The sequence below is a fragment of the Galeopterus variegatus genome, unplaced genomic scaffold, assembly GCF_000696425.1.
Source record: "Galeopterus variegatus unplaced genomic scaffold, G_variegatus-3.0.2 Scaffold108, whole genome shotgun sequence".
NCBI classification, from domain to species: domain Eukaryota; kingdom Metazoa; phylum Chordata; class Mammalia; order Dermoptera; family Cynocephalidae; genus Galeopterus; species Galeopterus variegatus.
This window is the reverse complement of record NW_007726219.1, coordinates 278900-302472: the sequence shown is the minus strand read 5'-3', so window position 1 is coordinate 302472 and position 23573 is coordinate 278900. Positions and strand designations below refer to the sequence as shown.

Below are 23573 nucleotides of genomic sequence, written 5' to 3'. Positions count from 1 at the left end.
AACTGCTGCCAACGGTTCTGAAGGACGAGGACTGAGAAACGGCACCCCAGTCAGCGGCTGGAGGACCCTGAGACCCTGCCCAGAGCAACTTCCACAGCGTGGGGGCAGGGGGTGTCAGGAGAGAGCCCAGAGAGAGGGGCTGGAATGTGCACGCCTCTGAAACTCAGGAAGGACCAGGGATCTGCGGGGCAGGGGGCAGGGGACGCAGCCTGGTCAGCACATAAGGGCAGCAACTCTATTTTCATGCAATTTCATGGTCTGCATGGAGGGTGAGGGTTTATGACAGAAGAGGTGTTTTGTTTTTTGTTTTCGTGTTTTTTTTTTAAATAGAAAACATAATTTAAAGAGAGGAAACAAATTCAAATTTCAGCAAGCAATTGCAATTTGATATTTAAATCTGTTTAGAAACAAGGTTGAGAAGCCACTGGAAGAAAGTTCTCTCAAGTAGACTTAGTGTCACACTACCTTTTTTTTTTTTGATAAACTTTTAATTTTAGGAGTTTTAAATTTACAGAAAAGTTGCAAAGACAGTATAAAGTTCCCACGATGGTGCCTCTGGACCCTGCGTGAGAAGACAAGCGCTCCGAGCTTACCACCACGTCCACGGCCGCGGGCAGGCCGCCTGCCTGCATCCACGGGTGCACTTCCTGCAGCTCCTGCCTCTGGCCCTCTGAGAACCGGGGCTGGGATTTCTGCAGCAGCTTCAACTTCTCTCTGTCCTCCTTTAAAACCGTTTCTAAATTTCTTCACAAAATATTTAGAAAAAGAAAACGTTTACAACCTCTTAGGGTTTTTTGTTTTCTTTCTAAAAAAAACTCATTTTTCTAGAAATTCTTTCAATTGTAATAATGTAGTTGTAGACAGTTTTGTTTAATGCAAATTTCCTTTTCATTTAAAATAAATTACCCCAACAACAACAAATTAAAATAAATTACTCTGTTTAAAGTAAGTTAATCTCCTGAGTAAATCATCTGTAGCCTTTCTACTAAAATGCTAATCCGGGTCAAGATTTTGGTTTACTTTGAACTAGATGTGGGGGCTGGGTATCTGCAGGTGCAAGCTTGTCCCCTTAGGCTTGGTTCTGCAGAGCGTGGTGAACCCAAGAGGTTCTTACTATCTGGGTGGTAGAAAGCAGAACCTTCCTCCGCCACTGGCTGGCACTGGGCTGAACTGCAGCTGCCCTGGAGATGGAGCCCTGACCTCCCTGATGACCAGAGGCCTGGCTGTTCTCATCTCAGGGGTTAATCTTTCCTCCCTCCCCCGCTCCGTCCCAGCTTCCCCTACCAAGGGGGTGCTCTGCAGCGATAGGGACCACGTCCAGTTCCACAGAGCAGCCCAACATGGACTCAGAGCCTGCGCACAGACCCAGGGTCACTACGAGCAGCTGGCAGCCTTGGGCTGGTCACCCACCTTGACCCTTGGTTCCTTTAACTCTAAGGCAGACACACACACCTCATTTACCCCACGGGGTCACTGGGCACAGAGCAAAAGAGATGACGCTGTCAAAAATGCTTCAAAAAGCTGTGTGACACCTGGAAGAGATGCCAGGAGCCAGCCTTCCTCACAGACTGTAGGGTATTACTCTGCAGGGCTCTCTGCCTGCACTGGTCACACTGCAGGGCCCTGCTGGCCCTGTGGCGGCACAGGAGCGAGCCCCACATCTTTGTCTACCACACCAACCAGCTCTAAGCTTGGGCTTCCAGAGGGGCGCCTACCCTGGCTGGATGCCCTCAGGGTTTTGGAAGCTCCTTGAGGCCAGCCCTCCCCGTGCTCTGAGGCAAAGGCCGAGTGGTTACCGGGAAGGCAGCTGGTACGTCATCATGACGCTGTGGTCCGCGTCTGCCATCAGCAGCCAAATGGGATCTTGCAGGACGTACTTGATGAAATGCTCACTGTCTTCCGTGTCTGCATTCACTTTTGCTTTGTGATTATTCTCTGAAGAGTCAATGCTTCCAAAATATCTGCTGGTGTGACTTGTGTCACTACTGCCTTTAAACACAAAATGTGGCCAGTTAAAACCTTGAAATGAAATTAAACCTTGCACCATGTGCTTATACAGTGACGACAATTGTAGAGAACTGAAGAGTTTCATTAGGTTACCATTGTCTGTTGGTGGACTTCCCCCTTATCTTTCTCTTTTTGTTGTTGCTTTACAAAGTGTATTTAAAAAGCAATTAGGTATGCCAGACTCAGGCCAAAACCAATTTTTTAAAAAAAATTGTAACAGTTGATTGTACACATCAATGTCCTCCTTATCTTTCTGATTCTCAAGTCATCTAGATACTTAGAAAACAGGGTATCTGCTAGCACCATGGAGGTGATGCTTTCCTGGGGAGGCCCCAAGATGCTCAGGCGGGGTCGTGTCTTAGAAACCTTGATCTTCTTTCCCAAGTGCCCACTATCTCTTGACTCAGTGCGGACCACAGCGACACGAGGCTTCCTGAGAGAAAAGCAGCTGGCCTGGAGAGCTCCCCAGCTGGCCTCACCCAGGCAGAGAGGCTGCAAACCAGGTGAAGTGCAAGCACACTTCAGGGAAGGAGGGAGCTTGGGTTTTGTGGACAGTGTATGCATTTCTGGCTGACAAAGCTTCATGGAAAGATCCTGGTCTATAAAGGCTTGCAGGTGGTCCTTACCCTATTTCATTTGAGTAGAACTAACTCAGGAAGGTAAACTACTACCTGGGGACTACAAGGGATGGCCCAGCAAGGGGTTGGCAGGGGGTGAGATCTGAAGTGACACTGAAATCCGAAGTGAAGAGGTAGGTAGGATGTGGAATTCTGACTAGAGAGGGCCTGCCACGCCAAGCCGGGACAGCACAGGCAGGAGCAGTGTCTGTGTGTGTGAACCACGTGGGCTCTGAGGGGCCGCTCGAGAGCACCAGTGGCACCTGCCCTGGGCACGGATGTCAGCCTGTGGTTCTGTGCAGTCTATCCTGGGGGAATCTTCAAAATGCATCCAACATCCAAGCGCCCACGTCCCAGGACCAACATACCTGCCCCGCTCCTGGATGTGTCACAGCCCAGAGAGTCCGAGGTGGCGGAAGCCCCACTCCCAGACAGGGCTGACCCCGTGGCTGAGCAGAGGTCCTCATTCAATAAGAGTTTGAGCAGCTCGCTGGATGTGGAGAGGGCGTCACTGTTCTGGGCATCTGAGGGCTCCTCATGCTTCAGGGACAGGGAGAAGAAGACACCGCTGTTCACGGGGGCTTGCTTGTGACGCAGCACACACAGCAGGGGTACAGTGCAGGGGTGGGGCAGAGGGAGAGCTGCTGAGCAGCTTGTCCACACGAGGTGCCAAACAGAACATGAGCCCTTCCTTCATGTGCCAAGGAAGGCCAAAGGAGTAGACTCCACGGTTAAGGGACTACAGAGAGAATGTCATTGGTGCTCTATGAATGTCATCTGCCTTGGATTGAATGCCCCCCCCCCCAAATTAATCCCCCCTGTAACCGCTGAGGGTGGGAAATCCTCTTATGGTAACTGAAAGGCAGAGCCTTGAAGAGATGATTAAGCTGGTGGCTTGGTGGTGGTCGTGGGCGTGGTTCTGCGGGCTTTAAAAGGAGCGTGCACGAAGAAGTTCTCTCTCTCTGCTCCACCATTCTGCCATATGAGACCCCTGGGTCACTGCTGCCACCACAAGGCTCTCACCAGATGTGTTCCCTGGACTTTGGACTTCCCAACCTCCCAAACTGTACGCAATAAATTTCATTTTCTGATAAATCACCCAGTTCCAGGTATTTCTGTTATAAGCAACAGAAACGGACTAATATAACATCTAACAAAATTTAATCCCAGCGAGGAAAAGCTTCTGCTGTTCCTCAGCCACAAACCCTTCCTTGTGTGCGGCAGACATGGAATCAGAGAAGGGCTTTCCGCAGCACTCCAAAAGCCTGCTCCTCAGAGTGGGGGGTCTCTGCACACCCGGGGGAGGGCTGCCTTGGGAGCGAGGAGGGGCTGGGCCTGGGGAGCACCCCTGACCCTCAGAATCTTGGAAACCCGGACCATAGATCCAGGGCCCCAGAAACAGGACTCAGCAGGGTGGTGGACAACTGGAAGAACCAATATACATTCCCAGGCTCCACATCCTCGTACAGGTGCCGAAGGTGGGGAATCCCCCAAGACAGCCCCTCTCCTGAGCGCCTGTGGCTGGCAGCTTGTACTGCTACACGCCGAGCTCGTCTGCAAGCACACAAGTGTTTAACTGGACGTCGAATGAAAATTTCCTCAACTGAGTATCAATACTCGTAACCCTTAGTGTGCTTAAGGCTCTGGAGGATGGAAGCTGGGCCAAGGCTGGTTTCAGGCACGTCCCTCCTCATCTTCCTCCTTTGCAGGGGGCACCTGAGTCAGGCTCTCTGCCACCACTCTCCAAGAAGCCTTAGTGCTGGAACTGAACTAGATTGTGCTGTCTTTGAAGACGCATTTAAAACTTTGAGGCCCATAAATATTCTCCGTAAGTCACATGCTGCTATTCGGACTCATCATTGACCACAAACAACTTATCCTCCTTCGTTCAGACCCCAAGACAATAAAAAGCTCCTAATGATCTACTCTGATAGGATCCTTTAACTGGGAAACATTAATTTCTGGCACATATATTTATGTCACAACCTACAAAGTCTGGTAGAAATCTCCAGTGCATAAAACCACCCATGTCTGAGCTAAGGACCTGCTTTGGAGAAACAGCATCGGGAAACCCTTACAGTTGGAGGTGCCTTCGGCTGCTGGTCCCAAGAAGTGCCCAGTTTGCAGTCCAGCCCTGCAGCTGCGGTCCCTGTGGTCCCTGTGGCTCCAGTGCCACCCTCGGGGGCCTCCTCCAGCTGCAGCAGGTTGAGCTGCAGGGGTGAGCTGCCACGGGACTGGAAGAGCGGTGGGGAGGCCCTGCCTGTGGCTCCAGTGGCTGATGGCAGGGTGGCTGGACAAGTGCATGGCTGTCTGGGGAGTGAGGTCCGACGGGGGAATTCAGGCTGTGGGGCAGGGGTCACCTCGGACACGAGTGGGGGGTGGCCTGGAAAGTGAGGCTGGCTGGGGAGTAAGGCCTGTGGCAGGCTCGGGGTCCCTGGAGGGAAGGAATAACTGGGTAACATGAACGCCATGACTGGGGCCAAAGGGCCAGTGAATGGCGGGGGCTGGACTGCAAATTCATGCTGTGCGTCCATGGTCATAGCAGGCACTGTGAGGCTGGCGTGGGGAGCCACAGGAGGTGCCACCATGGCCCCTGGAGCTGGAAACACAGGCAGGGAGTAAGCTGGCATGGGGGCAGGAAAGGGCATGGCGGGGCAGCTAGACTGGGATGTGTCTGAGGGTGACCAGGCCGTGGTGTTCAGGCCCATGAGTGGGGGCCGGTGGGGCACGGGGTCCCCAGACCCAGTGCTCTCAGAGGAGTCTATTGGCTTGAGCCGTTTGGACTTCAGTTTTCTATTCTTTCCAGTTTTTTTCCAAGTTGACTCTATTCCAGAAGTATTTCTTAGTCCATGGGCAGCTAAAACATGGAAAAACCACCAGAGTTAAAATTTTAAATGTATGTAATTCCTATTTTGCAATTCTTGGAGACTTGTAGAATTTCAGAAACTTGAAGGCATCTCTTAGATCAACAGTCCTGTATTCCCAAATTCCAACCTGGGGCCCGTCTGGTCCTTATACAGTTTTCCCTGATCCTCAGTGAAGTGAGAAAAATCAGGGCAAAACATTAGGTTTTTCATAAAACTGAATTCCATCAATCTGATGGTCCAACCTTAATTGCAGGATCAATTAAAATGTCCTTTTTTCTGGTATTAAAATGTCCTTTCTTTTATGAAATGCTAATGTGGAAAGTGGTATTAAAAAAAGGTTCTATGTATCAAAAAAACCCAAAAAACTGGCTAGTCTCTACTGTTCGCCAGTACCCAGCACTTGGGGAAAAAAATACTGGTTTGTGAGATCTGAAAGGTAGAACCGCTCACCTTACCTATCCTTATTTTTCAATTTTACAAGCTTAACATTATTATTCTTAAAGAGAGACATTTTCTGTTTCACCTGTCAAATGAAGCCTGAGCAGAAGCCGAAAGATCGAAGAGGAACATTTGCCCTCAGAACCAAACTCTTCCTCTCCAATGACAAGTGCTGCTGACATAAGGCCTTCTTCAGGAGGACAGAGGGACTCGGCCCTGGGTGTGTCCCCAGTGCCTCCCTCAGTTCTCCTCTCATGTCACACAGAGTAACTCGGGACTCTTGCAGCATGAGTGCCCAGGGGTTCCACACCTTTGAGACAGGCGTGAGGCACTCTGCGGTGTGAGGGGAGGTTTTACACTTCAGCCCCTCTACATGGTGTTCCTCCCGCAGGAATCTGTCCACTGTGGGACGACTGGCTAAAGCACTGGGCTCCTGGGATACCACCTCCAGGGATGGGCAAGGCTGCCCTGGACTGCTGTACACTCTGCACTGCACAAACTGTTGGGTCTAGGGGACAAGTGGGAGTTAGAACTCTGCACTGAGCTGGGCCCGCTCGGTGGGTCTGCTCAGGATGAAGGAGGGACACCTTTTTCTAATTTGCACAGAGTTTTCCTGTGGGTTGTCAGTAACCCTGCGTCTCAGAAAGAGGAGAGTGGAAAAGACACATCCTGAAGAAGGCTGTAGGCTTCTTCAATTTCTTAGACATTCCCTGTGGTGAGTCTGCCCAGAGACCCAGGGGAGCTGGTCCTTGTGGTATGTTTTTCTCCTGGGGTCAGTCGCTCTGATCCCTGTGCCAGAGCCTCAGGAAGCCAAGGAAGAGGTGGCATCTCTGACCAATACAGGCCCCATCCATGGGGTACAGGTATATGGCTGGGGGTCAGAAGCCAGGCTCCTGGACCGGAAAAGGGGCGATTAAGTCGGTCTATTCTACATCTTCCCTTGATCTTTGACCACCTGGTGGCTCATGGCCTGAGGAGCAGCTCCACGCACCATGGGCTCTGCCTACCTTTGGGGTCTGCAGCTGGGCCCCAAGGCCAGTCCAGCCAGGAAGGTGTGCCCCCTGGGGAGGACATGGTTCACTCCCTCCTTCCTCAGGAGCCCAGCACCAATGCTCCATCAGCACCAGCAGCTACCCAGACAAGAAATGTCGGGCACGGCAGCACTGTAACCACCCTGGCTGCATCCCCTGGGCTGGGAGTTCTGTGGGGACGGATTGCATCACCAGCAAAATCCCAACAGCCACCTCGTACAAATGAACACTTCCCAAATCGGGGACATCTTACATTTTGAAACCAGTGCTGGACTCAGTACGATTAAGATTAAAATTTTTGTATGGTATTGATAACACCAAGGTCAAGGGTTGGAATACAATTTTAAAAATCCACCCTTAATTCAGGTAGTCACTTACCTTGTTCGCTCGACTGCCCCCTGGATCTTTCTTGTAGGTAAGAGTGGCAGTGAGAATTGAAAACGTTGAGCTTTCTCATTTCCTTGAACTTATGCAGGAAACTGTGCTCCTCCTTCTGGGTGTGTGCGGCGAGCACCTCCTTGGTGAGGCCCAGCGTCCTGAAGGGTTCCTTCCCCTGGCTGAGGCTGCAGGGCAGCACAGGGCCCGCCGGGCAGTCCAGGGATTCTGGCCCACTCGCAGCATCTTCTGCCATCTCTGTAACACAAGACCCCAGGCCTCTAATCCATGCGTGCCTCTTTTATCTTAAGCCCACACTGTGCTTATGAGCAAGACAAATCATTCACATATAAAGTCATTTCATGAGATGCCCACGGCATGAGGATGAAATTCGCAACATCTTTGTCTAGCTTTCTCAGAAATGCACAGTAAAAAGGCAAAGGCAGTGACGAGAAAACCTGATTACCCATGGCTCAGGAGCAGTGAACTGAAGTGTGGGGAGCCTCAGGGTTTCAACTCTGTTGTGGAAATATTCCTGGGCTGCCTTGGCTTCTAGAACACACTGTGCTAAGGTTGACATGCTGCATCCTCCAGGCTCGGGACCACGCCCAGAGACAGTCAGACCATGTGGGCCTGTGGGGCAGGTGGGACAAGGGACGGAGGGGCCACAGACCGTCCTGAGAGGGAGGGCTTTGGGACTGAATCCCTGACAAGCACTCTTTCCCTCATTTTCTCCCTTTCTCGTGAAGGCCACACTCAGGATTCACTTCAATCACAGTATTTTGAAGAACAAAACTGGGCCACAAACACACTTGGTTTTAAGTCTTGTTGCGACCTGGACTGGCTCCTGTCCTTGAACAGCAAGGGCTGACAGGCTCACCTTCTGCTGGGAGGGGGAGGCTGGGCAGAGGAAAGGCCCCAACCCCATGCAGGGAAGTGGGGAGGCGGGGGCCTTGCTCCCACTCTTCTCTCAGCACCCACTGAGGGGTCTGTGTCCCCCCACTCCCCACGCTGGCCCTCTGTATTTATGCCGGAGCAGGCACCGCCAGCAGGCGGCGCCGGAGCGCAGCAGGGACCAGGGCAGGTGTAGGCCTGGCCTGGCTAGTGCACCCCACCCCTGCACGTCATGCAGCTGGACTTCCTAGAACACCTTTATTGGGCTTATGGCAGGGTTCTTATGCACTTAGATAAAATTAAAGAAATATTTTAGATGGCAGTCGCACTTCTCATTTTTATTTCAAAAATCCAGTCACTCCCAATATCATCAAAGAACACACAGCATACCTAACTCAGGCTGTGGCTTTTTGTCCCCCACGTGAACAATGGTGCTGCTGTAGCTGCACTGGCTGGTGAGAGACACCACACTCCCTGCCTTGCCAGGCAACGTCAGCGAGGTTAAGTGGGCGCTAACTTCCGCGTGGCTGTTCACCTTGGAGGGCAGCACTGCTTCTTCGTAAGAGAAAATGGAAGCAAACACAAAGGGGCGATTAGAGCGAGCCATGCAGATAAGGACACCACCCGTCTAGACAGCACCCCACTACCCGTGGGACTGGACAGTCAACACGCTGGGCTGCACACATCCATCCCACAGACACTTCGGCCTGGGCATGTGATGTTTGTCCTCAATGTTTATTCACAGGGGAAGGGTGGAGAAGAGGGAATTCTGACACGTAGACAGTTACACATTTAAATCATGGGTCCTACGGGGGTAGGCGCAGCAGCGCTGGCTGCGGGAACTCTGGGCCCGGGCCTGTGGTGAGGGGCTTCTCTGACAGTCGGAAGCCGACACAGTCCGGGTGCTGTGGGCAGGCAGTTCACTCAGCTTCTCTGTGTGTGACTATCCAGCCCTGCGCTCCATTCCACAGCGGGATGCCCTATTTCTGATTCTTGCAATGACCGTCAGCAACATTTTCAACGTTCAAGCAGCCAGAGATGTAATCTGATTTATGGGGCACACTAACATCCAGGCAAGGGCTCCCCACACACACACTGGAAAGGGGCCTACCCTAGAATGACAACGAGACTAGCATGGCTGTGGGGGGGGACCCAGAGGACATCCCCACACTTCCAGCAGCCCCAACTCGTTCTCAGAGCCCACAGCTCCAAGACTACAATCATCTTTACCTCTAGCTTATAAGAAGGTTGCTGACTTTTGAACTCCTTTGATCATTTAGAAAATAGGCTACGCCCTTATGCCATAATCACGGAAGCCACTCAGAATTAGTACAGGAGAAAAGAAGGGGCAGTTCGGGTCTTAAAATGACATCTGATTACACTGCAGAGGATTTAAGTAACTACACATTTAACAGCTCAAAGCAGGTAAGATACCTCCGGAGTGCAGCCCGGGGCTGACCATGGCCTTTCGCTTATCGCTGGCCTTCAGTGTGGGGACGTGTGCTGGGAACTCACACTTCCTCTTCAGGGTGGTGGCCTCGCTGCAGCTCTCCAAGTACCTGTGCAAAGGGTTGGGACCGCCTCATGTCACATGCGAGGGGGGAGAGTGCGAGAACAAAGGCGGAAATCCAGAAACGCTGTGCGTACCTGATGACACTGTCCAAGCAGCTCATCTGCTGGTAGGAGCAGGCAGGCTGGTCCTTGCAGGCCAGCTCCTCTGAGAAGCCGGCCCTGGTTAAGCTGGCCCCTGGGTTGTCCTTTTCCATGGCAGAGACAGCTTTCATATGAGCCAGGGGGCTACTTTGTGTTTCTGAAGGGATGACAAAATTGTTCTTTCATTTAATACTTTATTTCCCCAAACAGTACACTCTGTATTTATAAAGCATTTTACTTCTACCTGAAGATAAGTCTAGGACTCAGACTATGCTTCACAGATACAGAAACCCTGCAACAGCCTGATCTCTGGCAGCCCTGCTGGTGTGAGCATCATGGAGTCACTACAGAGGGAGCTTGGAGGGAGCTGTCACTGAGCCTGGGGCCTGCTTCTCTCTGGGGCTCGGTGGCACTGGGTCGGGGCTGTCCCTGGGGCTCAGTGGCACTGGGTCTAGGCTGTCCCCAGAGCCCAGGGAGTCAGCAGTGGGAGAGACCAGTTTTTATCTGAACTCCCTGACAGGGCCAAGAGATCCCAGATGCTTTATGTTTATGTTTCTCCTGGGCAGGCCACTGATTTCAAAGGCAATCCTTGGTAATAATGACTGTAACAATAATTGTCTCCTGTGCACTGTGTTGTGGATTCTATACTTGTCCTCACCACATACACCACATGCCTGTGGCCCTTGGGCCCTTGAGTGAAGAGCACATCCTGCTCCTCACTGGGTCCCCAACACCCAGCACAGAGGCCAGCATGCAACATGTCTACCAGCATGTCCCAAAAGCCAAATCTACTGGTGATGTCTGGCCAGGAGGAGACATGGGGCAGGCCAGAGTGTGCTGTGTGCCCCAACATTCCCCTCGGAGGCCTCCTGCAGGAGGCAGGGACTGAGTGCAGAGGATGAGTGAGAGCCCACCAGGGTGAGAGGACTGGGCTGCACATGTGTGTACATGCACGTGAGCATGTACATGCACACGAATGCATATGCACGCGTGTGTGCATGTGCTTGTGTGACAAACGCATGCTAGGCAGAGGGGACAGCAGGACCCAAGCAGAAAGGTGTGATGCTGCCTGGGAAGTGCCACAATGTGGTGAGGAGGGACCCACTGCTGTGCTGTGGTGACAGGGTGGGCTGACAGCCCCGTGCAGGAGCCAGCACCTTCCACATCAGACAGGTTTGGTTTTCAGTGGTTGTGGGAAAGCTGGGCAGACTCTCCTGAGGCTGCTGTGTGCACGTGTGAGCTCGTGTGCTCACACGTGTATGTGCATGGCCAGACGGCCACTTTGTAGAACGGACAAGCAGCCAAGGCCACAGCGCCTGGGCATGCTCCGCAGGCGGGGCCTGGGCACAGGACAGCACACCTTGGCCAGGCCTCAACAGGTCTGTGGGGCATTGGGGCCAGCAGAGACAGCAGCATCTGCCTCTGCAGAGTAAAGGAAGGCTCACGTGCCTGGGACTCTGCTGGACAAGGGAGCGGGCTGCGCACACTTAAAGGTCGGTCCCCTGCCATGCGTTTAACATTACACCAGCTCCCTCTTTGCACTCTGCCAAACTCAAGTCTTACTAAGGAAAGGTTGAAAAAATATATATATATATGTATTTTTTTTTTTTTTTTTTTACCTGCAACAGATTTTTTCTTTTGTTCACCAGATTCATGAGAATGATGACTTTTGCTTTTGGTCTTGCTACCATTTTTACAGATTTCCTTGAAGAAAGCCAAAATGAACAAATCATTATTCCTTCAGTCTGTCCCCCACACTGAGAACAGAGAGCAGCTCAAATAATTCCAGCAACACAGGAGAAAATTCCAAACAACTCTGAGAGACGCAATGCTAGATAACACTTAGTTCACGATCTTAAAGGATGACAGAAACAAAGCAAGACAGCACATTTTCTTTTTGTCCTACAGTTAAATATTCACTTCTGCTTGTTTACTTGTCTTAAGAAATTTTCATCCAAACCTTTAACTATATGTAGTTCTTAGCTGCTTCAACTCTTAAGAGACTACAGAACAAATCCCAGGTGAACGGTGTAGTCAGCAGGCAGAAACAGCTGAGACTACAAAGGCTTTGGTAGCTGCCAAAGGTTTTTCAATGTACTTTTAAATTTTCAGCATGTATTAAACGACATTCTCTCAGGGAAAAGAACAGAGGGACGTACAGATCTTCTGCGGCAAGACTCCTCGTGGCCGTTGCTGTCACTGGAAGAGGTCTGGCTCATGAGGTGCTCGTGGGACCCGTTGCTGCCCAGACTCCCATAGCCGCTGGAGCCACTGTGGGGCACGGGCTGAGGAGACAAAACACAGCGCTATGGCGTGCTGAGGCTGGCCCAGCTCTCCATGGAGCTGCATGCACGCTGGTCCTCCCCACACGCCCTGCTTTACAGAGGCTGGTGGCCTGCCCAAGGGCACATGGCAAGGATGAGGGAAGCTGGGGTTTGAACTCCAAGATCGGGCTCCAGATCTGGACATCTGGCCTCTACCCGCAGTACCCTGTCCCCAGATAGGCATTCACTGAGAAGATGCCCCTGAAAGAGAATTCATTCAACCCACTCCTGTACTGAGGGGTTTTAAAGACAAAAAACAATGCAATTAGAGTTTCACTCCACAGCCTATGATAACTGGGAAGCAGAAAACTACTCGGTCACGGGGCTGACTGCGCTTATACTGATTTTCCTTGAGTACGAGGTCCCCAAGTTCTCCAGGGCCAGGTCCCAGCACTCTGGGCTCAAGTAAGCCCTTCTGTTCATAGTCACGTGGGACTGTGCTGTGGTTCAGACAGAGACATGTGAATGCAAGGCTGGGAAAAGTCTGGTGCTTCGGCCTGTCTTGGACCAGCACAGATTGTGCCCAAACTGGCCCCATGGGGATGTTCAGAGGACAGCCGGGGTCTCCTGGGTGGATGTGACAGAAGCAGGGCTCAGGGCAGGGCTGAAGCGCTCTGGCGGGGTGTGGACTACAAGGCTGATGTGGGGCCCACCTGCAGCAGCAGCCGGTGGATCTGCTCCGTGAGCTCCTGAACGCTGGGCTGAGCGGCTCTCTCCTCTGTGCATGGGTGGGCTGTGAACACGTCCTCGTTCAAAGGGCCCCTGGGTGGTTTTAATTCATCTTGTAAGAAAAGGGAGGTGGAGGAGGCTGGGCCCGTGGCCTCCTGCCTGCAGCCCCCCAGACTGTCACCTGCCAGCTTGCCACTCTGCCTGAATGAGGTCCTGGGGGCAGCTGATCCCTGGCCCACCCACTGCCCATCCACTTGGGTCTCCCCCACAGGTAGGCAGCAGGAGGTGAGGATGGCCTGGGATCCCCACAGGGCCCTGGAGCTGCCGTGGGCCCTCGGAGCACTCACACCCTGACTTTGTGCCTCCCGATGATGAAGGAGATTTTCCTGCTCCACGGATTAATGAAGCTGGACCAGCTGGTGTCCAGCGTGATGTACTCCCCATTGCGGGCGCGGAAGCGAATGGGAGAGTAGTCAAAAGGCTGCCCGCCAGACTGCAGGACTGGGAAAGGAAAGCAGCATTCAGCACGCAAGGAGGAGTGATCGGTGTTCACAAAGTGAAAAGCCACTTCAAGATACACTCGGGTCCGAATCACTTGCAAACTTTAAGGATGCAGACACCTCTTCAAAGCCACTGTTTTCTACCTCCCCGTCCCTGTTTTTGATTTAAACTGCAAAAAGGCGGTTGATTCATCTCGTATTTCAGGACGTGCACCTTTGCCAGAGCATCACCTGCATCTGTGAGGACTGGGCTTAGTGGGGATACACGCCGTCTACTGTCCCGGCCTGGTCAGTACCTTCCTAGTCACAGCTGAACTGGTCTCCCCTCCTCCCACCCACCACCAAAGCCAACAGTAAGAACACGATGCCAAGCACTCAGGCTGAGGGACAACTGGCCACAGAGGAGCCCACATGAGTGTACTGCTCTCTGGACTTCCCCAAGCACTGACCACAGCAGGCCTCAGGCAGGGAGGCGGGGCGGCCTCTACCTGCTCGTCCTTAGCTGATCTGAGCTGTCAGAGCAGGGCCTGGCCTCAGGAAGAAGCCCTAAGAGTGCTCTAGTTCCTGCCAAACCCTTTGGGGTTTATTGCTGAACAGGGACCTACTCTTTTTGTGGATGGCGAGCATCAGGGGCCTGTCACTGGGATGCAGCTGCAGGAGCACAGGGGTCTGCACCAGGTCCTGAGGCAGGTAGCCCAGCAGCGGGACTGCCCTGGAAGGCAAGCAGACACAGTCCAGAACACACTTCCAAGCAGGGGAGCAGACTGTCTCTAAGAACCACCCTATTCTCCGGGAAAAGGAGGCAGACTTCAAATTCCCCAAAGCTCAAAATGTGGAAAGTGGGCTAACAGAGAACCAACCAGCCAGTCTTTCAGCTCATCAGCAGATGAAGGTCCCAGCACTCCTGTGAGCCTGTGAGCCTTGTGCCTTAGCTCCTGAAGGAATAAATCACGATTATGTTTTCATCTTTGTGCTTCATAGATATTTTTCTTTCTTCATGTCGTTCATTCATCTGGCCAGATGTGGCTTGGTGTGGATTTCTCTAACGAGTTTTGCCTGGGCCCTGGGAAGCCCTTTCTATGCACATCTTCCCCAGCTCAGGACATTTTTCTTCTCTTATTCCATGAGCCACTGCATCTCGTCAGTTTATTGTGGCTCCCCAGGAGGTGTTGCTACTGGTGGGGGCCTGCACTGTGCCTGTCATGTCTTCTCTTGGAGATGTCACTTTGCTCTCTGGGAGCACGTTCACACTGGTGCTGTCACTGGACAGAGCTGCACGTCCACAGCCCTCTGACGGCTTGGTCATCCAATTGCCGCCCCTTCTGAGCCACCCTTGGCCTCTACCTTCTCGTACCCAAACAGACATTTCTCAAACTCTTCTGCTCATGTGGAAGGACATTTTCCCTTTGAGTCTTTACCTAAAGCTCCCCCCTTCCTTGTGGTGTGGAACATCCTCGCGGGCCTGATGTTATTCTTTGATTTCCTCCTCTGTCTGAGGTGTACTCTCTCCACGCCTCAAGTTGTCCTTTGGACAGGATGTACAGAATGTTCCTGGCACCCCCCCAAGTCAAGACCCAGACAGAGGAGGAGGAGGAAGAGGAGGGGAAGAAGGACGGGGAGAAACAGGAGGAGGAGAAGCAGGAGGAGGAAGTGGGGAGGAGGAAGAGGAGGGAGAGGACGTGGGGCTCCCTGAGCTGGGCGGCTTGCAGGGCTATAGGAAGGAAAGCTCTGCAAACTGTCACCCATAATGCCATGTACACCTGCCCACCAACTTCCCTGCACAAGACTGAGCTAGACACCTGGGGGTTTGCAGACAGTTCTTCATTGTTTGGAGGAATAAAACCTCCTGGGGTTGCTTTACAAATGCAGCTCCCAGGCCCCACTGTCCAAGATCCTGGTTCAGCAGGGCAGGTGGGGCTCAGAAACCTGCCACAGGTGGTCTATAGAAGACACCCAAGTGATCTGGGGCTGGAGGTGATGGATCCCCGGCTGCCCACAGAGCAAGCTCCGTTTTGACTCTAGCGGTGGAAACTTTGTGTCCCTGGGCCGGACGCAGACAGTGGGAGGATCCAATCCCCCACAGCATCTGGGAGATGCCCTGGTCCATCTCAGGAAGTCCAGCATGGTGGTGCTTCTCTGTCCACTCCTGTGGTGTCCTCTGAGGACACCTCTTTGACCACTGCCAGTAGCCCATAGTATTTTCTGTCTTCATGCATCTGCAGAGGAGCTAGGAGAAGACCCGTGGGGGTGGGTACAGAACCCACTCAAAACGTGGGTGCTCCTGAATCCATTTGCACCTGCTACAGCACCCTGGGTGGGAGATCCAGGGAAAGGAGCCCAAGTGGGGCTCTGAGGAGAGACATGGAGGGAAAGCTGTCCCCATAGCTGCCTCTGGCATGCAGAACATGGGCTTCTGCTGGGATCCTGCCAATGGCATTCCCAGTTTCAGTCCCACCACTGGCCCCAGGCACACCATCCCTGCTTGCTCTGTCATTTACTCCAAATGAGTTCAAACAGGATAATAAAGACAGGCTCAATGTGAACAATTACCAGCTCTCCAGAAGGTCTTATTTACACCGTGTTCATATGTTACGAAGTTCCTAGTAATTCCATAATTATTTCATTGCCTATATATAGTTCAACATTTTTGTCAATTATCACAAGTAAAACCAACATGCAGCCTTAGCTTTAGTTAAATAGCTTGAACGTCAAAAACATGAAAATTCATTTGGCTTTATTTAGTTTGCTATTAAGTAACTGCTGACATGGTGATGAGACACTGGGTATCTTCTGAGGGAGTCTGACGACATGAAGAACGCGTCACTGATTTCAAGACAAGCGATGGTGGGGGGGTCAGCGAGGGCAGGGAGGAGCTGGGGGGCGAACGACATGACACCACTTACCTTTCATCCACATCCTGGAACAAACAATTCGGTGTATGTGTGGTCGTAAAAATTCTCTTTTCAGGAGGAATTCTAGGGGCTGAAAGAGAATTTTGCACAGATTTCTGATTCTAAGAAAATACATACAAGAGTACTTCAAAAAGTTCGTGGAAAAATAGAATTACAAGATAATATGAATCTTTCCATGAGCTTTCTGAACTACACTTGTATTTAATGTAGTTATATTACCACTACCAGAAAACACCATGTAAATTCAGAGTAATGGGCAGCTAAATAAAAAATTAAAATGTGTACTTTGAACAACAGAGTCCACCGCCTGGAGAGCAGTGCGACCCTATGCCAGACACCACCAGCAGCTTCGCAACTCCACTGTGGACAGGTTTTAGTCCTGTAAACTAGGAACTGCCATGGTAACAGAACCACCTGAACCACATATAGGCTTCTCTTAGCAAAATCATGCTGGAAAGCCATCTTCATGATTTTTAAGATGAAACAAGGGGCCGGTTCGTAGCTCACTTGGGAGAGTGTGGTGCTGATAACACCAAGGCCATGGGTTTGGATCCTATATAGGGATAGCTGGGTGGCTCACTTGGGAGAGTGTGGTGCTGATAACACCAAGGCCATGGGTTTGGATCCTATATAGGGATAGCTGGGTGGCTCACTTGGGAGAGCCTGGTGCTGACAACACCAAGTCAAGGGTTAAGATCCCCTTACCGGTCATCTTTAAAAAAAAAAAAGATGAAACAAGAGTGATCTGAATAAACTATTTTTAGAAAATTTACATACTTGGATTCAAAATTCTCAGCAAATGTCATCGCACTAGAGAACTTCACAGTTGCTAAGATGGCCAAAGTGACAGAGATAGTCATATATTTGCACAAAGATAGTCATATATCCAAAATTTTCCTCAGCTACCAAGTTCATGGGAAAAACTTATTCAAAATTTAAAGTTTTCATTCTTGAAGAGCACTTCGATAATCTGGAGGAATATGTTGTTGAAATCTCAGTACCCTTTAAATCTTTACTGAATAGTTGGAAGAGAACATTCTCTATGTAAGAACACACCAAACATTTTAAAGAAATTCACCTACTTAAAACAACATTCCTATCACTTTTAAGAAGTGCTTTTTAAAAACAGTCATCATTAGTCACTTGAGAGATTATAAGTACAATTAAACATGGAGTAAACTGGACTCCTGCAGTTCAGGAGTTACAGATGGCACCTGCTTTCAGAGAACTGTGAAATCACATGACTCACTGTGTTGCCACAGTGGGCACCTATGGGTCCTGGCTGGGCAGTGTGGCTGGCACTGGACTGCGGTGTCACAAAGCAATCATTTAAAAGGGATCACAAGAAGGATCTGATCAAGGTGGCAAGCGCCTTGGGTCCTCTGGGCTTCAACGGAAGAACCCAAATTTTGTTTCTTGGGGGATAGCCTGAGGAGCCAGCGGGACAGGAGTGTCTGGTGAGATAAGGTGGTGAGGTGTGATGACGGGACTTCCACAGGCTGGGATGGCGGGGGGTGCGAGGCACAGCAAAGGCCACATCAAGCAGGCTGCCTCGTCTGGAGATGCCAGTGCATGTCTGGGAGGAGGGGAAGTTCAGGGGAAGCTTGGCTGGGCCAGGGTGGGGAGGGAGGAATGGCCAGCACCTTCGTCTTGGGGGCGAAGGGACTGTTTGGGTTTTGGAGCAAGCAGTGGTGTCACTGCCCATCAGAGTGTTCCACGAGGCTGCAGCATGGGAGTGGGCAAGGATGGGAGGGATGGGGGCCCCTCAGGGCTTTTCTCACTTTGTGGACAAAGGGCAGAGTGGCTGGGGAAAAGGGAGAAGGGGACACAGTGATGGCCTGGACACAGGTGAGAGATGCTGGTGGCCAGAAACTTTGACCTGCCATGCAGAGGGCCACACGACACAGGGGGTGTGCTAAGTCTCAGGGAAGATGGAGACTCTGCCTGAGGTTAGGGGAGCAGCCAGGGTTGGAGACCCAGAGCTGTGAGTCAGTCTTATTGACAGCACATTTGAACCACGGAATAAATGAGGGGACCGAAGACAACTTCGGCCCTTGCCCTGGGCTTGGCTGTTACCTTCGTAGCCAGAGTGCACTCTCTCTGCCAGCAGAAGGCAGCAAAGCTGACTCTCAGCACCTTGCTGGTCCTGAACCTTGACCAGGTAGGGCGTCATGCGGAACGGGTGGTAGCGAAGCTCATTCTCGTGGTTCTTCCCAACACTGTAGAAAAGAGTGACACTATGGAATGATAACATAGGAACAGTCCTTTATTTGCTAGTTAGCTGTCCCTGCTGTCTGTTCCATCTTAGTTAGCAGTTCTTTTATCTGTTGTACCAGATGCCCAGGGAGCCAAGCCAGGCCACTATGTCAACTACTCATGGGGAGACCCAGGCCACATCAGCGTCGGCAGGTGCCTCTGCCCAGCCTGAGGAGCTGGGCCTGCCATCCCACCTTTCAGTCCTCTCCCTCAGATCCCATCACACTGAAGGGCAAATCGAAGAGTCAATACCCTGACCCTGACCATGAGAGGTCTCCCAGCCCTTCCATAGAGTGGTTTGATTTTGATGGGGGCCAAGCAGATGGAAAAGGGATGCTGCTCTCCCATGGGGTCCTAGGCCCTGACTCTTGAGGGCACTAGGTTCTGGCCTGGGGCCACTCCTGACACCACAGCTGGACAATCATAATCAGTCATACTGTTTCAGGACAAGAGCTTGTTGGGAAAGATATGGGTCTTTCCCTTAAAAAGTGTACACGCAGGGCCGAGCCCGTGGTGCACTCGGGAGAGTGAGGCGCTGGGAGTGCAGCAGCGCTCCCGCCATGGGTTCGGATCCTATATAGAGATGACTGGTGCGCTCACAGCGCTCACTGGCTGAGTGCGGTGCGGCCGGTCTCAAAAAAAAAAAAAAAAAAAAAAAAAAAAAGTGTACACGCAGACCAAAGCCTGCACGTGCTTTCAGGGTGCTCAAGGGCCCTAGGATTTGAGCCCTCCCAAGTCACAGACAGCACGTGCAGGTTCCTCTGGCTAATGTTTCCCAGGAGGAGCAGGTTAAATCCCATTATTGTTGGCCACAGTCTCTTAGCACCTTGTGCATATTTAAACTGAAACTTATTAAATGTGTTTTCCTATGGACTTTTCAGGAACAGGCATGCTGGGTCCTTGCCAGCAGAGCCTCCACCCCTGCAGAACGGGAGCAGGCAGGGCTCAGGCCCCTTCCAGCCTCGAGCAGAGCAAGGAGTCGTGGGGAGCACACCTAAACCCTAAATTCCTAACAGGTTTATACCGTTTTCTAATTTAGGAAAATGGGCAACTGGGCTTACCTGACCCGGCAAAAGAAAGACTTCTCCTCCATGCATTCTTGAGTAAAAGAATCTAAAAGAAAAGGCCCAGTGTCATCCCTCAATTAAACAACTACATATAGACAGTGCTCTTTATTTCTTGTTGACTAAAGACAAGCAATAGCATAAAGAGTCAAGGTGTAAAACTGCAAATTTACCCTAGCACAGAGTGAAACCTCTAGACTAAAAATCCATTATTACGTTTCTGATAAAAAATAAATATATTTCATGAGTGTGGCGCATACTGAATTACGCAGTGCTAAAATTTTACAGTCTGGTGTTTTTTCTGAAATGCTTCGTAATGCTGCTGCAAATACAACAACCAATTAACAATTTAACTCTGGAAGACACGCTGACTGATGCACAGAATACTTACACAGAAAGCCCTCAATGTTTCAAACTACATATTTTTGGGATATTCAGTTATAATAGAAACAACTCAGGGCACTACAAAGCTTACATCAATACTTTGGTAAAATATTAACTTACTTTAAAATTTAAAATGACTAGTAAAAATGTGAGATCAATTGGGCAACCTCATTAGAAATAAGGGAATGGATGTTTCCATAATAGTTTAAAGGAATTCTAAATAAAGAAATCTTAGACGTTGATCTTTCATATAATTACTCAAAAGAAATGAGGGAAAGTGACAATTACTTGTTATGGAAAATGATACAAAACTATTGGCTTGGAAAGACCTCTGAGAATTCACCTTTGTTTTTACTCAGACAAAATAGTTGGCACTATCCCGGGAGATAGAGCCGGCCTGCCCAGGCTGTAGGTCACACGAGGAGCCATTTCCCTTCCACGCGGTGGCCCAACCCTGACCCAGCCATCCTAACTCACACTGCAAACTTTAATGATCTGACCAAACAGTCCTCGGGTTGGAATTTTGGCAGAAAGGAGGCAGCACTGTGTCTGAAACCGAAAGCGAGTGTCTCCTCTTTTTGAGGCAACCCCAAATCAACTTGCGTGTCATCCCAGGCTACCTGCGGTCAGAGGTGCCACTGCTGAGCAGCTGGCAGAGTGGTGTGAGTGGTTGTCCTTCCCTGGCCCCCACTGCCGACTGGAGGGGAGCAGGAGGAGGTGGAGAGTCGGCAGGTGGTGGAGGGGCTCAGTCTGTGTGAGCCCCCACATTCGGGCTGCTGGGGGGAGGGCCAAGGACCCTCTGATGTAAGGAGAGATTGCTGGCCTGCCTGCCAAGGACAGTGCTGGGTGACGTGGCCAGGGCTGGTGCACAGTCAAGATTCTGAGAGAGGCCATGTGTCTTGGGTGACCCCGGCCCTACCTGCTGCCTTTTCATCTCTCCTGGCTCCTCGGGAGCTTCTGCTCTCCAGGTCTACTCCAGCGTGGGGCAGTCAGAGTGATCCAGGCAGGCGCTAAGTGATCATCAGGCACAGGCAGACAGACGCCCCAGGATGCACACTTCAAAAGGGGACCTGCCGGCTGCCCTGGTCACTGAACACGTGGAGCAGCAGGGAAGGCCTGAGGTGGTTGGGCCCTTGCCCCTCTCTGGTGTACCTTCTTTTTTTTTTAAAAGATGACCAGTAAGGGGATCTCAACCCTTGCCTTGGTGTTGTCAGCACCACACTCTCCCAACTGAGCTAACCGGCCATCCCTATACAGGGATCTGAACCCGTGGCCTTGGTGTTATCAGCACCACACTCTCCCAACTGAGCTAACCGGCCATCCCTATACAGGGATCTGAACCCGTGGCCTTGGTGTTATCAGCACCACACTCTCCCAACTGAGCTAACCGGCCATCCCTATACAGGGATCTGAACCCGTGGCCTTGGTGTTATCAGCACCACACTCTCCCAACTGAGCTAACCGGCCATCCCTATACAGGGATCTGAACCCGTGGCCTTGGTGTTATCAGCACCACACTCTCCCGAGTGAGCCACGGGCCGGCCCTCTGGTGTACCTTCTGCTGGGACCCCGTTTGGCCCACCAGTCCCCTTCTGTGCTCCTCCTTATGTGCAAGGCCTGTGCTGGTTGTGGTGAGAACGCTGAAACCCTTTCAGACACCAAGTCTTCCCATCAAGTTGAAGAGGTAGCACACAGACATGCAAAGTTAACTGCAAGAGCCCTGCGGCCAGTAGAGCAGGAGGGGGCTGGCAAGTGAGGGCGCTCGGGCACGGTCAGGACAGAGGCGGGACCAGAGTCAGCTCTGAAGTACACCTTGACTTAGGCGGGCAGGGCAGGAGATGGGGCACAAGGGGGCTCAAGGAGCAGGAGTGAGCAGCCAGCAAGTGCTGAGGCCCCAAGGCAGGCACGCCCACAGCCAGCTCCAGGGTCTACGGGGCAGGGAGGGGCCAGGCCGGGCCTGGATCGTAGGCAGTTCAGATGGAAAGCTGCTGCTCTCTGTGCAGATGGACATGAGGCTTCTGTGCCTGCGAAGTCTCGTGGTTCATACTCACCAAGCTGCCTCTAGCCAAGATGAGGGGCCCTCGGGAAGTCACCCTGGCACATGCCACCCCTGTTCATTGCAGCTGCCAGGACCATAGGGGACCCTGCCCGCAGGAAGTGGGGAGCATGAGCGAGGCCTTCGGGAAGCACCCCAGTCCTCCCCGTGGTCTGCATAGCCATGTCAAGATTCCAACTTTTCAGAACATCTTTATCACTAAAATGCCTAACATTTCTTAATACCTTCTTAAATATTTTTCCCTCTCAGAAATTTATGAAAAGACTTTGTTTTTTTCCTCTAAATTTATTCTGAAGAGACAAATGAGTGTTTATCTTCCTCCTCTGACAGGGTGGGTGGCTGGAGGCCCTAAGGTGGAATCTGGCTGGTCTCCCGGGCAGAAGCAGGGGCCGGCCCCTTGTCCCCACAGAGGAGGACGGGGCACAGCACCAGGAGCTCACCTGCTCGGCTGCACGTGCCCCATGAGGGGAGCTTGCAAGGCGTGGTAGAGCTGTGGAACACGCAGACATCATGGGGCGCCAGGAGCTCCACAAACTTGCTGTCACTGAAGGTGTCTCTTTCATAGTGGAACACAGATGCCATTTGCTTAGAGATGTACAGGATTTTCCCAGTGACCAGGGACACCACTGCAGCAAACATATCCTAGAAAGGAAGAACATGACTCTGGTGATAATGGTTAGATGGGACTGGACAGTGGAACAGACTTGGGATAGGTGGTGTGGAGGGAGAGGCCACTGGGAGGGCTGGATGGGGTCTCTGGGCCCCCGCCTCAACGCTGACCAGAGGAACTCTACTTTCTCTGTCACATATGTGGGGATCCAACCTGATATTATTTGAAACAACACATCAGGGCCCTACTGCCAGAAGCAGCCCCAGGTGTCCCGACTCCCTGGCAGATGCCATTCACCCCGTTGTCTTGGACATGAGCTTGAGCATCTAGGCTGGGGTGATTTGGGAGGTGGGAGGGGAGCCATGAATTCCCCTCTGCTTACCTGGCCTGTCACACCAACCTCTGCCAGCCTTTCTCTCCCCCAGGGCTCTTGGGGCTGCCTGGGGGCTAAGCTGGAGGAAGGAGATGGGAAGGAATAGGGAGGCCATTCCCAGGCCAGCTTCACCAGGATTCCAGCATGTGCTCTGTCTGTTCTCACTGACTGGGAACTCACAGTGGGGGGTGGCCCATTTCCCCTCCCCCAGGACCTCCAAGGCAGTCCCACCTTTATGGGGGCCCTAAAAATGCATGGGCTTTGGAGTCTCAAATCCCAGCCCCATGACCATGAAGTCCTGGACAAATGAACCAACTATTGCCAACTCTGTCTCCTCACCCTGAGGATGGCTGGGCTTGCTCTCACACCTGCCAGCTATGGGACGGAGCTGGCCAGGGACAAGAAGGATTGTCTCACAACAAAGAGGCAGAGTCCGGAACATGGCTGCTACTTCCAGAATCACGGACTTCATATTCTTTTTTTTTTTTTAAACATATGAAGTCATTCTCTTTTTTTTTTTTTTTTTTTTTTTTTTTTTTTTTT

The 23573-nt window shown here is 51.7% G+C and overlaps 1 protein-coding gene across 1 annotated transcript in view; it reads right to left on the bottom strand.

The window, feature by feature from the left end:
* Nucleotides 1-23573, bottom strand: part of PER2 (period circadian clock 2) — a 32759-nt gene that overhangs the window by 2657 nt on the left and 6529 nt on the right. Inside the window, exons 5-21 of the mRNA XM_008585930.1 lie at nucleotides 22488-22689; nucleotides 19605-19656; nucleotides 18364-18506; nucleotides 16279-16357; nucleotides 13981-14087; nucleotides 13223-13376; nucleotides 12860-12968; nucleotides 12042-12167; nucleotides 11502-11586; nucleotides 9877-10039; nucleotides 9664-9788; nucleotides 8620-8784; nucleotides 7339-7593; nucleotides 4703-5481; nucleotides 2993-3164; nucleotides 1797-1989; nucleotides 594-744 (exon numbers count right to left, since the gene is read on the bottom strand). Coding sequence (XP_008584152.1) covers nucleotides 594-744; nucleotides 1797-1989; nucleotides 2993-3164; nucleotides 4703-5481; nucleotides 7339-7593; nucleotides 8620-8784; nucleotides 9664-9788; nucleotides 9877-10039; nucleotides 11502-11586; nucleotides 12042-12167; nucleotides 12860-12968; nucleotides 13223-13376; nucleotides 13981-14087; nucleotides 16279-16357; nucleotides 18364-18506; nucleotides 19605-19656; nucleotides 22488-22689 — 3060 coding nt within the window. The remainder of the gene's footprint in view (nucleotides 1-593; nucleotides 745-1796; nucleotides 1990-2992; nucleotides 3165-4702; nucleotides 5482-7338; nucleotides 7594-8619; nucleotides 8785-9663; nucleotides 9789-9876; nucleotides 10040-11501; nucleotides 11587-12041; nucleotides 12168-12859; nucleotides 12969-13222; nucleotides 13377-13980; nucleotides 14088-16278; nucleotides 16358-18363; nucleotides 18507-19604; nucleotides 19657-22487; nucleotides 22690-23573) is intronic.